This window comes from Amblyomma mixtum, chromosome 3, assembly GCF_055824585.1.
Source record: "Amblyomma mixtum isolate Tamu chromosome 3, ASM5582458v1, whole genome shotgun sequence".
Taxonomy (NCBI): Eukaryota; Metazoa; Arthropoda; class Arachnida; order Ixodida; family Ixodidae; genus Amblyomma; species Amblyomma mixtum.
Window position 1 is genome coordinate 169,171,639 of NC_143014.1, and position 14,296 is coordinate 169,185,934.

At 47.1% G+C, this 14,296-nt stretch overlaps 1 protein-coding gene across 2 annotated transcripts in view; it reads right to left on the reverse strand.

The window, feature by feature from the left end:
• Positions 1–14,296, reverse strand: part of LOC149352665 (choline O-acetyltransferase-like) — a 198,617-nt gene that overhangs the window by 76,941 nt on the left and 107,380 nt on the right. For both annotated transcript variants that reach the window (XM_089581880.1, XM_089581879.1), the window contains exon 3: positions 7,474–7,719. In XM_089581880.1, coding sequence (XP_089438006.1) covers positions 7,474–7,719 — 246 coding nt within the window. The remainder of the gene's footprint in view (positions 1–7,473; positions 7,720–14,296) is intronic.

Here is a 14,296-nt window from a genome sequence, read left to right on the forward strand (position 1 = left end):
GGTTGGGAGCGCTGCTCAAAGAAACAGATGTAACCAAACTTTCCATAATTTTTTCTTAATTTCACAGCAGCCCGACCTCTTAACTCGTTAGCCGCTGGCGAGTACTTTTAAGAAGAGCGCACAACAGCGTGTAACGCCATTACATGGCTGAAATCTTTCGAATGTCACGATAAATGGGTGTTGTGATGCCGTACGTACCTCCCGCAACGTTTAGGCACTCAGTCAGCTGGGTGTTTCTCCGAATCACGCAACCTTTTCGTGGAGTCTAGCATGCTGCCGCGTGCACTAAATTTGCTCGCAAGTACAGTCGTTCAAGTTAGACAACCTAAACAGCTCTAGGTGGAAGGCAGTTCTCAAACTGCGCGATAAGCGAACCGCGCACCGCAGCAGACGACGTCGCAGACGATATTTTCGGCCACCTCGGACGTGTGCTAGCACCCCCTATGTTTGTAAACACGATGTTGTTCGATAAAAGGCCTCTCTGCTTGCCTATGCTTCCTTCCAATACTAAATTTTTCTCCACCTGTGCCTTTGTTCTCTGCACAAGACTGCCGGAGTGCATTTGAGACCGCAAACTCTTGGTATTGCACATTGCATTGTGACCATTCGCAAAACAAATTTATTGGCAGTCCGGATATGAGAATCAAATATTCGTAATAAACGTAATACGCAATACGCAATATCGTAAGGGAGAAGTACTGCACTATGTATATGGAACGTGAATACTAAGTTCAACGCAGCCAGCAAACTCGCGATGTGCAGTTGCATAGCTGACAAATGTACGGATGTGGCCACGCAGGCTTCTGTGCGACAGCCAAGGTGCAAGCTTACTTGGAAACAACTTAGGAGTCGCAGCCCTTGCTTTTACAACCGGTCGCGTGCGTATGAAACGAGGCTGAAAATCTCGTGAAGACAGATGTGCGTGCGAGTTGGCGATGCTATAGCGTTTCAGCGCAACGGGAACAAAGATCAGACAGACGCCAACACACGGCTAGCACCAGCTTTCATGCCGAAAAGTCACTCCAACCGCCTCTTAGGAAGAGAGGATATAATAAGTGCTTGTAGGCGTTCTTTTTCTGCGTAAAAGTTAGAAGCAGCACATGTGGTGTCACCTCTTTCGTCCCTGTCCCCAGTGCCCTGCACGCTTAGCTCCGGAGTTCTCATCTGCCGGTACGCATTGGCTCCGAACAGGCTCATGACGGGACGCTTGGATGCCGCTTGCCTTGCTTTCTAGCAGGCCTTGCGCAGCTGGTCACGGCCTGCATGAAGACTGTGAGGAAACCCTCAGGCTTGCCCGGTGCGGTCTCTCAAACGACGCTACAAGCGAACTGTCGTCGCGCTGCTCGTGCGCGCGTTCCTTCCCGGTTTAAACACGGGAATTCAGGAAAAAAAAAGAAACACCGCGCAAACGTACATCCAGTGCATACGCACCCCATATGCGCGCGTAACTACGTAAACAAACATGCGCGTGCGTTCGGAGCAACACGCTCGACTACGCTCAGGCGGAGGCCCAATAGCGCCTGCGGCGGCGGCGTCTACAACAGACCGCGCCCCGTGTGCGCCGCGGATTAACTGCGCGGGACGCACGTGCGCGGGGTCTCAGCGCCCGGCGCCTTCCCGTACCGGGGACTCGCGCACCGCCAATTAATGAGCACCTAATTGAATCAGCGCCGCACGAGCGCCCTGTCTTCATTTGCATGCGACGCTCCTCTGCGCCGACAGCGCGTCCTCCCCGCATCTCTGTCCCGTGTATTTTTCCCTCCTATCAGGCTACCCGCCCGCAGCCGTCGTCCTGCGGAGCTCGTCATCCCGGTTTGCTGGTCGGTGAGTCTTCCTACGTGGTCCGCAGGCGCAATTTTATGGGTACGTAGGAAAGGTATTCGCGTCCTTGGCTGGCAGTGTTGTGTGACTGCGGTTTCGACGCCATTCTCTTGAGACTCACATGGACACATGCCAACGACGCTGTCAGCACGCCCCTTCACGGATACATGGGTTTGTGCAAGCTTTATGAGTAGCTTTGATTTCCATTTTTTCCTTCTTCGCGATAAATTTTTCGAGACTCGCCAAGACAGCGGGACAGTTTCATTTAAGGGCGGTTGCAATAACTTTCCGTGCGCGAACTGAGAGTGGACAGCAAGATTCCGGCTTTATCTTACAGTCTTCGCTGAAACAGATGGAAGGAAAACAAAGGTAATTTTTTAAAAATCTCTGAACGGGTAATCAGAGAGAAGACGAAGTGTGGGGGGACCGATGGTCAAAACGACATATTAAAAAGCTGGCACAGGAAGCAAAAAGTAGACAAGGAAGGGAACGAAACTGAAAAACAACGCCATTTCGGACACGCCAGACATGATGCTGCTTTGCTTCACTTCTTTTTTCACCGAACAAAAAAAAATAAAAAACGGAGAAAAAAAAACGCCATTTTAAATTGTTGAAGGAGTGCAGTAAAGTTTTCCTCTTTTTTTTTTTAGTATGTGCTTCGAGTACTTCGGCAGCTAGTAGCCGGAGACCGCACACAGATGTCAGCCATAGTACTGTGCGAGAAATAAGAGATCATTGCCTTGGTGCACTTTAGTAGCCTCTCAAAAACGGCGGTTTTATGTCGGCCGTTGCACTTACGCGCAGCTCAAAGACAGGTCGACGCTGGCAAGAAGCGTCCTGACTACGATCAAGGTAAATGTATGTCGTCGTAGAACGAATAGGGCAGGAAGGAAAATACGTCTGAATATCGTTATGGAATTTTGCAACTACTTTGCCCCAGGACGGGGCCTAATTCCGCGTCTCGCGAGGCGCTGCACGCGTTGCGAAGCAACTTTTCAACGTGGGCGGTCCGCACTGTTCCGGCTGGCAGGGCGTGCATGCCAACGTTGTAAGTGCGGTGGGCGGAGTTTGTGCTGACGGAATTACTGCTCCATGCAAAGAGGCTTTCGTTTACGTCAGCGAAAGTATCTGAATAGCAAAGTTCCTGTCACGGAGGAGAAACTTGCTAGCATTAGATAGCTACTGCTGCTCCTCCGAAGTTTAAGAAGGGAAGGGTTTAGTAGAGGATTATGGAGGGGGCGAGGGATTGCAGTGTGGAGAGAATGTTTGCGTTATAACATTAATGAAAGCGGTCTGCTGGGGATGCACTTTTCTTTGAAGCTACTCGAGCATTGTCATTGCCAGTCTAAAAATGCACCCACCTGCATGGGGCTGTAGAGACCTTTGTCGCCCTCTAAGAAGATGCCCCTCGAAGGAGCACTTCCAGCCAATGGTGTCGACCGATTTTCATGACGCCGCGGTTAATCCCCTTTCATCTGCTACCCACTGCGGTTTCACGCTAGCAGGTCTGTGGGGATTAACCACGAGGTCATGAGAATAGGTCGACGCCAATGGCTGGAAGAACTCCTTTGAGGGGTGTTTACCACTCCGTTCTTCGGCTGTATCCTGCTATACGGATATTATGGATGTGGATATTAATTACGGTGTGCTACACGCCTCTCAATAATTAAGCAGACTAACAGTAATGGGCAAAAATATAGCTGTTCAATATTAGTTAACCAGCCTGCTAGTTAGCACGTCCTGGCAGTAATCTGATGCACCACACCACTGACAGTGCTATGCCGAAAAAAGCGCTCTTCTAACTCAAAAAGCTCATCTTTAAAAGTTCTTGAAAGTCTTAGGTGAAACAAGCTCTATAAGAGGCATAGTCAAAACCGAAGCTAGTGGTGGAAATTTTAGTAACGCGCACTCAAGCACGCACGCACGTGCCAAAGCTTTGCTTACGCTCTCTGAAAGTGTGGCGTCGCCGCACTAAGCACCTAAATGCGGTAGAGCACGCTTACAAGGAGGCGGACGAAAGGGAGGTTAGCGCTGTCCGTATTAACTACGAGACGGCGCGAGTTATTTATTTAATTATTCAATACTGCCAGTCTTGTTAGGCCCAGGCAAGAGGGGCAATACAGTGAGATACAAGGCAAAGTAACATTTACCACACAAACTAAAAGATAAACAAACCAAAGACAACACATGTATGATTAAAACAAAAAATATGCAAATTGAACACAATTTCTCGGCAGAACTGGAAGTACAACATAGAAAAGTCTTTATAAAAAACTGGCAAAGCTCTCAGTACTCAACAGTCCAGTCATAGGAAGCTGGTTCCACTCAGTTTTTGTTCGAGGAAAATAAGAATATTTATACAAGTTGGTTCTGGCACGATAAGGCGTTAAGGACTGGGCATGACGATGTCTCGTTAATCGCGTCACTAGTGGTTTTATGTAAGGGTCCGGGCTCATTGATAACTTCTTATTTTTTAACAAATAGAGAAATTTTAGTCACAAAAGCTTTCTTCGAGTTTCCAATGTCTGTATGCCATTAACATTAATTAAAGTTGTAAGGGAGTCGGTAGTGTGGAAAATTGAATAAATAAAACGAACTGCTTTCCGCTGAATCATTTCTAATGCATGAATGTTATTTTTAGTGAAAAAATCCCATACCGTACTGGCATATTCTAATTTCGGTCTAATGGTTGATGTATAAGCTAGGAGGTTGGTTGCAGAAGGGGTTCGTTTTAATTTATATCTAAGAAAACACAATTTACGGAAGGATGATGCACAAATGTTCGAAATGTGGGCATTCCAACTTAAGTCATTAGTTATTGTTGCACCAAGGTACTTATACTGCGTTACTTCTGATAAGCACTCTTGAAGCGCCACACCTCCGATGAAGACCCACCGCGCGCAAGCCTGCCGCATGCAGGCCCGCACATGCATGGGACTCACAGCGTATGGATTGGCGTGCTGGCGAGCCCACAAAGACCGACGATTGTTACCAAAAAGAAAGCGTGCCTGGTTTGCCTCTCATACGAACCAACTGCCTTGCTTGCAACACAGCTGCCGCACCAACTATTAGGCATTCGCTCTGGCTGTGCCCTAAGTCCGCTGACCTGCGGCTCAAGCACCGGTGCGAAGTCGCCAGTTCGAGTAGCGGATTCGTCCCGCGTAGGAGGCCGACCGCGTCCTAAGGCAACGGCGTTGTTCGCTTTCGCCGCGGAAGCGGGTATCCTCCGCATGGTGTAAAGCGCGGGGGCACTTTTTGTGTGCTGGCTTCGTACCCTCTTACACCTCTATGCCCAAACAGGAACCTTTAGGCCAATGAGCGAGCCTTTGAATAAAGCAGAGTCATCATAACTACTTCTACTACTACTACTACTATTACGGCTTTCATAAAGTTTTTCTTCTTTCAATATCTGCTTCCTTTCTCGAGTTGTTTATATTTGTTGTTATTAGCCTGAGAGGCGAAGGTCACTTTTTAGACTGCTTGTAACTATAATAGCCAGTTTCTCGTTGTACGCTTTTACCATGTTGCGGATGTATATTCCCAGCGATTTCTATCCCACGTATTGGCTAAGTGATAGAGTCTGCTGTATAAATGATCAAAGAAGCGATAACTACAAAAATAAAAAGAACCCTTTCCAACGTACAGTGTTACACATTAATTGATTTGGCTGAACAGTTAGCAGAAAATCGAAGATTGAAACTGAATCACATTTAATGTGAACATGGGATGAGCACTGCTATGTCTTGGGAAAAGTTGACAAACATCATCAAGAATCGAAAGCGATCAACATACGTACCCAACTTCGAGCGGATACGATGACCGTGCAGCAGGCAAAGACATGATGTGCGACCTCGTGTTTGCGCAGAATGTGTTCATTATTTTTCATTTCCTACCTTATAACAATCATGCTTTTAAACACATTTTTCTGTTTGACGACAGCGCTTAAATACTCTCTCTCTCAGGTCACATAACGAGCAATGTTAACACTTTTTCACTGAGAGCAAGCAGCATTATTGCCCATTGAGACAATGTGTACCGGGATTGAGCGTAATCTCATTGGTTTTACGCTCGAAGTCCCTCGTACCTTATTTAAGTTTATCAAAAGAAGAACATGAAACAGCAGATGCACATCGAGTTTTGGAATATGGTGCGCATGCATTAACACGTCTAATATCGGCAGCATGTGTTCAACATTTATCTAGAGCCACTCATATGCGGCACAGTTTACCAATACCGAATTGGTTGCATTTTTATTCTTCAAGCGAGTGTAGCTTTCCTGACAGTGCAGAACAAGTGGTGCTCATCTGCTATAGTCGGGTGCAACTCAGGAACGAGGCGGCTTGTCCCCGTCAAAGGAGCCCCTTTCCAGCCAGTGGCGTCGGCTCATTCTCATGAGCCTCTTGGCGCGACAATGCAGGGAGTGGCCGATGAAAGGGGGTAGTCCCCTCCCACCGTGTGGTATCCCTTCTACGTTGCCACGCTGCTCCCTGCTTTGTCCCGCTAGGAGGTTCATGAGAATCAGCCGACGTCACTGGCTGGAAAGGGGCTCCTTTTGATAGGGAAAAGCCGCTTCGTTCTCGAGTTGTACCCGGCTATAGTTTCTGAGCATTTAACAGAAAGCACGCGAATATAAGTTATGCTTTGAGAAATTTTAGTAGGAACAGGAGGCAAATGGAAGCAACCGTAGCTGCATCCTCAACACTGTTCGTCGTATTTTGCCACCAGCTAAGCTATAAAGGGAAACGGAGTAAATGCAGAACATTGTACCCGAACATCTTCAGTTGCTGCACCGAAAGAAAGTTGTTCACAGAAGCTATTAAAACAGGGGATGTGATTCGAAATCCTAAGGGCTGCTCATTCATGAACATTCGTAGGTAAACTACATTACTCGTTGCGCTGTTGTATTTCCGTATTCTGACAAAACTTGTTCCTACAGTACATGGGCATTAAAAGAATGAGTGATTCTAACTGCTATATATTAACTGGCAGCAGGAATTGGCATTGAAACGGAGAGTATTTCTGCAGTTTCTATATGGAAGATTTTAAAGTGTCATCTCACAGGAATATATTTTCAAGAACAAATTACAGGTACTGTAACTCAGCTGAATATATACTTTTTAACAACAACAACAACAAAAAGCTGGCTGAGTTAAAACTTTCCAGATAGTAGTATACTGGACTGGTTAGGTTGTACTACACAGGCCACTTGCTGCGGTACGGTCGTGGCTCAGCAAAGAAATAGGTCTGTTCTTTCGTCACTATGGATTTTGTGTAGCATTTTGGGACATGATCTTCTAGAAAGAACAGAAATTCTGCAGCAACGAAAGAATTTTCTGTAGTATTGCGCTATCTCTTGTCGTAGCAACAGAACGACAAAAAAAAAAAAAGAATTGTAAATACAACAGAAAACCTTGCAACGACAAGATGACCAATCATTTCGTCGCCTTTCGGGTACGATTCTTCTGTCGACTTTTCTAGATTGAGATGCAACGGAGCACAACCAGTTGGCGCGCTGTGCTGTGTTTCTCTGCTCTCGCAGGTATAATTACAGGAAATTTATTACTGCTGCTTGCGACTTCTACCCTCGTATGTTTTTGTTTCAGGTCTGGGTCGTGCACGTCAGCGAGTAGGGCGAGAGAGAAAGCTGCTCACCCAGTTGTCTCGGGAGGAGGCGAAGAGCTTGAGCTTCTCCTGCAGCAGCGGTCCCAGCGGGTCGCGGCCTCCTTTGCCGTCCTGGGAGGCAGTGTTGTTGCCCTGGCCGTGCATGAACTGGTGCACGAGTCGGCGGGTGTTCTCCATCTGGGCGGGGCTACTCACCACGGCCACCAGGGAGTCGAGGTAACGCTGCAGCGTCGCCGCCAGGGCGGGCACGAAGGCGCGTTCGAGCTCGCCGCACGCCTAGTCGTACCAGTGGCACCGGCAGCAGGGGCGACGTACGGCGTCGGTTGCATCCGTGTGGTTGGGATGGTGGGTGGTGGCGGATGCGTGGGTGGCATACGGTAGGTTTTTGGTAGATAGAGGTTTGCACAAAAGAAGTGTGCCGGTATATGGAGAGATAGAGGAGGTAAGGCGAAGAGGAGGAGAGAGATAGGGTTGTTGTGAGAGGGCGAATGATGCACAGTGAATGGGACACAGTTGAAAATGGGGCGCGATTCGTGTGATCACGTTTGGTGGAGAAGATGGCGGGAAGGCAGCATAAATGTGGACGGGCATGCGTGAGGTTGAGCAAGGAACAGAGGACGGCAGAAGGGAAGGAAAGAAAGAGAGAAAATATAATGAGGCAGTGTACAACAAGCCACGCACAAAAGCACAAACTGTTTTGTTTTGCACATTTATGATTAGACAGCCTCTTAAAAAGCATGTGGCAGATTAAGCTGGTTCAATGCAAACACAACTTGCGAACAAGCTTAGTATTTTTTTTTTGTTTCACCATTGCTCGTTTTCATCCATCGACACCGACCCGAAAAACGGCTATTGCTGCTTGTAGCAAACCACCAGCGCCTGCAGGGGATCACACCGTGCACATTTCACAGTATTAATTAGCCTACCTTCCGTGTGACATTGCAGCCAACGTGTTTGTGGCATTCGTATAATTGAAAAAACCAAAGGAGCCGGAGAACAAAACGCATTTCAGGTTGCAGTCTGAATATTGATGCATGCCTTGTCTATAGACACAAAAGTGGCAAGATGAAAAGAAGTTTTTAGTCACAGATTTCACGCAAATATAGATTGCACTCTCAACTATGCAGAAAGGCAAAACTTTCGACGCTTATTTTCAGTTATGCAAGACTTTCACTACACAGTAATGACGACGCGAAAACGTTTTGAAAAAGGCCGTGCACAAGCGTATATTTTTTTCTTTACGCTGAAAAAATGACGAAATCTGCGACCGGACCATGAGTGCGCACAGTGCACTTTTCGTGTACCAATAAACCTATACAACAGGGAACCTCCCGATTCTACTTCAGTGCTGCTGCAAGTAAAACTGTAGTGTTTCCTGAAACACTTCCTCCTATTCTACGCGTTTGTAAAACGCGATATGCACACACCACTCTACTCGACGTTTCCCACATCGATACGGTCAATGGAATAGCATTTCAGGGCATACAGCTCCCTGAACAAAGACGCCAGCCATAAAAGAAGCCGAAGCCCCTCATTCTGCGAGTGCTTCCGAGCTGCCTTTACTTGTCGTTACGGCACCACCCTCACCGCCGCAGTGCCGTCGTCCCACACACCGCGTTTATCTTTCGCGGCTCAAGAGCGTCGTTGGCCACAGTCCCCGCGGCGGCACACGCGCTCGATGCGCGAGCGGCCGACCGCAGACGCATCGCTTCCGTGTCACGTCTCCGCCACCGGATCCATCCTTCCCGTGCACGCCGGAAGTACTTCTCCCCGGCTTCCTTCCGCCATCGCTTCGCCCCTCCCTCTGTCCCCATCACCTTCTGTGTGCGCTTCACGCCCACTTCGTCTCACTTTACGCAGCTTGTTCTGAGCCTCCCCCCTTTGTTTGGGACCTTGGAGAAGTGCTTAGGCGTCTGAGGCTAGTGACCTCGCGTTTCCAATGGCTTGATCCTTGGTCGAAACGATTTCTTTCGGGCACCGGCTCGATGCAGCACTGTGCGCGCACCACTCTGTCGTAGAGGGGTAGGGGGAGGGGCGGGAATGGAAGGGGAAACCCCTGCGTTGACGCGGCACAAAAACAATGGAGCGGCTTTTCACTTCTTTCGCATATGGCTGCCGGTCGAGGACTAGCACAAGATGAGGCGCAATTCCAGCTGCGGGCTCACGTGAATTGAACATCCTCTACGCAGTCCTCTTCACAGGGCACGCCTCGAGCGGTGACCCACAGCCTTATAACGGCACATTTTGTTAATCTGGGTTATATTTAAGAACAGAGAAAGAAACGTTCGTACGGTCTGTGCAAGTGGATTGTACAGCACGGCGAACATTATGTATGTGATAAAGTTCAAGCAAAGTTCTACAATACTTAGATAACCTTGTCCAGATTGACGCTATCTTTCTCGACTTTTCAAAAGCATTTGATCGTGTTTCCCATAATCTTCTTCTTTTTAAGTTGTCATCGCTCGGCATTCCACAAACTTTGCTCTCCTGGCTAGAGCACTTCCTTAAAGGACGTAAGCAGTTCACCTGTGTTAATAACTGTCGCTCAGCTTTTACCGACGTAACATCCGGCGTACCTCAAGGTGCAGGCTTATCACCTCTTTTATTCCTCATCTACATCAATGACCTATCGATTAACATAAAATCCACGCTACGTTTATTCGCAGATGACTGCGTAATTTACAGCCCCATCCACGGCGCTAGCGCCATTGCCGCTCTTCAACAGGATCTAACCACTATCTCAGCGTGGTGTGACAAATGGCACATGCCTCTTAATCTAAATAAATGCCAATCCATATCATTCTCCCGCAGAAACACACTTATTGATAGCACTTACAACATAAAATCGGTCGCCGTCACCAGAACATCATCTTATAAATACCTAGGAGTACACATCACATCATCGCTGTCATGGACAACACACATTCAGACCATCTGTTCCAAAGCATCACGCACACTTGGTTTTCTCCGGCGCAATCTAAAATCTGCATCACCTGAAGTAAAAAAGTTGGCATATATAACATTCGTACGTCCTAAATTGGAGTACGCGTCATCTGTCTGGCATCCATCACAATCGTATCTCATCTCAGACCTTGAAGCCATTCAAAATCGCGCCGCCCGTTTCATTACATCGCAGTACTCAAGAAATACCAGCGTAACATTACTAAAACGATCCCTCGGCCTTCAAACACTAGCAACTCGCCGTGTTATTTCCCGTCTATGCCTCTTTCACTCTTTCTTTTATCGCTCACCAAGACATTTGTTGCTGCAGCCACCCCCACGTACGTCATCCCGCCTAAACCACAGTAACCCAATCGCACGCATTAAAACCCGCACCTCCGCAATGAGCAGTTCATTTTTTCCCGACGCCATAGTGCTCTGGAATGGCCTTCCCGACAACATAATAACATGCTCCGATCGCCGCCTTTTCCGCGAGAAACTGGCTAATTACTTCTCATAAACATATTCATACTGCGACACCAAAGTGCCAACTGTTCCTTGTTTTCTTTTTGTATGTTTATTTCTTGCTTTTAGTTTGTATATTATTGTACTCTTTTTGTACCCCGTGTATTTTTCCCCCTTTCTTTTTTTTTTGTGTGTTCTCTGCCACTACCCTCCAACCTGTATGTACGCCCCCCCTTATGTAATGCCTTCGGGCCTTTAAGGGACAAATAAATGAAATGAAATAAATGAAAGTGGTTGCCAGAAAAATTTTCTTCGCTGCGAATAAATAAATAATGCCGAAAGAATAAATGCCGCTTACGACGGTTGTGGCTGAATAGTCTGCGCTGAACAGAGGCTTAGATACATGTCAGACTACAGATAATATGAATATCGTGTCTAGCATTGTTCAAAATACGGAGTCGTAAAATGAGCAGCCTTCCGCTTTCACTTTTAATGTTTCCTGAGGAAGCGCCCTTTATCATAAAGTTGCACCTCGGAACGAGCGTTTGGTTGATCGCATGTAGAACACAGCGAAGCGGCGTCCCGCAACCGTACAAGACTAACTCGTCCGACGTTTTTTTACACTTCTTAACGCCCACAGCTTTCTAGAGTGCTAGTTGACTGCCGAAAAAACGGCATACATATGTGCACCCTTACCCCATATAATTTGCAGACTGAATTGCCGCTACCCATAAAAAATGTACCAATTCTATGAATCAACTTGTTTATTCAAAGGGCTGTTTTCAAATTCAAAGGGCTGTTTTCTTTATTCAGAGTTGAAGTTTTAGGCTTATATATCACCTCTGTTACACGCATATAAATGATGAGCGGTGACATTTCAACGGTCTACTACTTCATGATTACGCGTTTTCGGTTATGACCGGCTCTTCAAAAGTCGAATAATTGTGAGCTATAATATGGTATGTAACATTATGCTTTGCTATGTTATGTTATGGTGTGGTATGTTCTGGTATCGTGTTGTAGTGCAGGGCTCCGGATTGATTTCGACCACTTCTGGCTCTTTAGCGCTTACTGACATAGCACAACAAATTAACTCAAGCAAAAATTAATTTAAAGATGCCCTGCTTGCTTTAGGCAACTAAAAAGAATAATCTTTATATTTAATTACTGCAACGTGTGCAACTTTTTTTTTTATACCCCTCCCTCCTTGGCTCACATTAGCGGGGTCACCGTGTGTATTAGTGTCTCTGTAGATGGCTTCAATGAGACCGCCTTGAAAGGAACACTTAGTGATCCTGCATTATTAATGCATGATAGTGGCGTAGAGGTTTTGATTTACTGCTTGCTTGCCAGACAAACACACGTGAAACTTTCAGACACGATGCTTCGGTGCTCGGCGGGGAAGATAGCAGGGCTTACATTTTCACGCCTACGAAGATCCGGGCGAGGGAGGCGCGCTCCGGAACACGGCCATTCCATTAAAGCCGCCACCGGTGGGCGGTGGCGCCCCGTGATTTGCCATTACGCTCGGCGGCGTGACAAATGTTGGTAAGATAATTAGCAGCCGAGCACATCTAGTGGCTCCGGTGCAAACCTGGCCCATCTCCCTGCGAGCGAGAGGTCTTTACCAGCTTCTGCAGAAACTAACTCGTCACGAGAATAACGCCGCACGCGCCTGCCTTGCGGAAGGTACAAGTTAAGAACCTGTTTACGGTTTAACAAGCTTGGGGTGGTGTTGCTTTGCGTGATGTGAAATACAGTGAAGTTCAATGTAGCCGATAAAGATTGTGGGTTTAGACAGCCTTCCAGGCAGAGTATATAGTATATGGTTTCGAGCGGCGAACTAGGATAACGATTTGAAAGGGGAGAAAGGCGGACATACGCCATGGGGCTTTTTTTTTTATAAACCAGTAATTTCGCATTGACAAGCATCAGTGGCGTGAATTTTAAACTCGAATGCCGAAAAGAATGGCAGACCGAAACTGCACAAATGCTTCCGAGTTTCAACGCCTAAACTACCTACAAAGCACCCAGCCACCCGAGAAATCTCGCCTGCTCACTTCTCGCCGTCTTGATTAAGGGTAGTGCTGTGATGAAGCTTCAAACAATAGGCTAGCATTTTCAGGAGCGGATTACTTGGCTTATGATGCTTTATGAATGAGATACGTTATTATGTCTATTAACGTTATGGTAAGTTATTATGGCTAAATACGCAAAACAACTATACTACGTTTCGTACACCAGGTGCAATGCTGTGTAAGGTACGGAAGTAGTCCGCATAAAGAATAAAGGGAGGTGTGTTACTCCACGCTTGTTTTGTGGCCGAGTGGCACAAGAAAGCGACAGCGTGTCGTCAGCAATAAAAGCATTTATTCCAGCTCAAATGGATCACGTAAAAAGCCTGCAGAGGAAGTATTTACTGTTTCAAGAAGAGGGCTTAGTTGGGCTGGTTGGTGCATGTGGATGGAAACGACTGAACAGCGCTAACAGACAGGACGGAAGAGATGAACACATACACATGTATCAACATTTACTGTTTCTCGCTCACCACTAGGAACGTACTACTTTTTGATCGCGGATGTCGACAGCGCAAACAAGAGCGCTAGCCTTGACAGCGTTGCACCTGATGTATGAAACGAGTATAGAGTAGCGAGTAACGTTTTGGCGCTCTCGGCCTTAGAGCGCTTTAACATTTCTTTTTTACTGCTGTTCGCCACGCTTCACTATTTCAAGAAGTCGCGCAGCCGACTCTTCCCATTTACGAGATGCGTTGAACTCCTTGGTATTATCCGTTTTATTTACGAACTTCCCGCGAATCATGCGGTGGCAGCGCGAGCAAACCTCACTGTTGTTTTCGCTCTGATTACGTCTCACGTCTTTTGCGACGAAATATACGAACTAAGGAACGCTCGTGCGCAGTTTTGGCTTCGCCCGTCTGCATCGCAAGGAAGGCTTCTGCTTTGCTGATACATGGAGCGCCGTGGTGCTCTTGCGAACAACTAAATCCTTCTGGAGCCGGATAAGGCGTGTCGCATTTTCCAACGTCTTTCAAGATTATTAATTCAGAGAAGCAGGGGCGACCAGTGTATATCCTTCGGTTTTAGAGACCGGCTTCCGCGGGGAGCTTCGATGAAAATCCACCCGAGAGGCTTTCTAATCTCGCTGTAGGCGCGGCCAGATTTTTCACCCCGACCATCGCGCATCTATACTCGTACGACCAAGTATCGGAATTTCGGAGTGTCCCGACACCAAGTACATGGGCTGCGGAGAACCCACGCTTTATTTTTCGTCTTTTCTTGTCCTCAGTCATATAGAAGGGTCCTGCTACGCATTAATCATTCAGTATTTTGCCAAAGCGAAAGAGCATAATGCTGAAGATTACGGGTAGAAGTATGGAGGGCTACACAGAGGATCGTAAGATTTGAAAAAAAAAAAAAAAAATACGTTT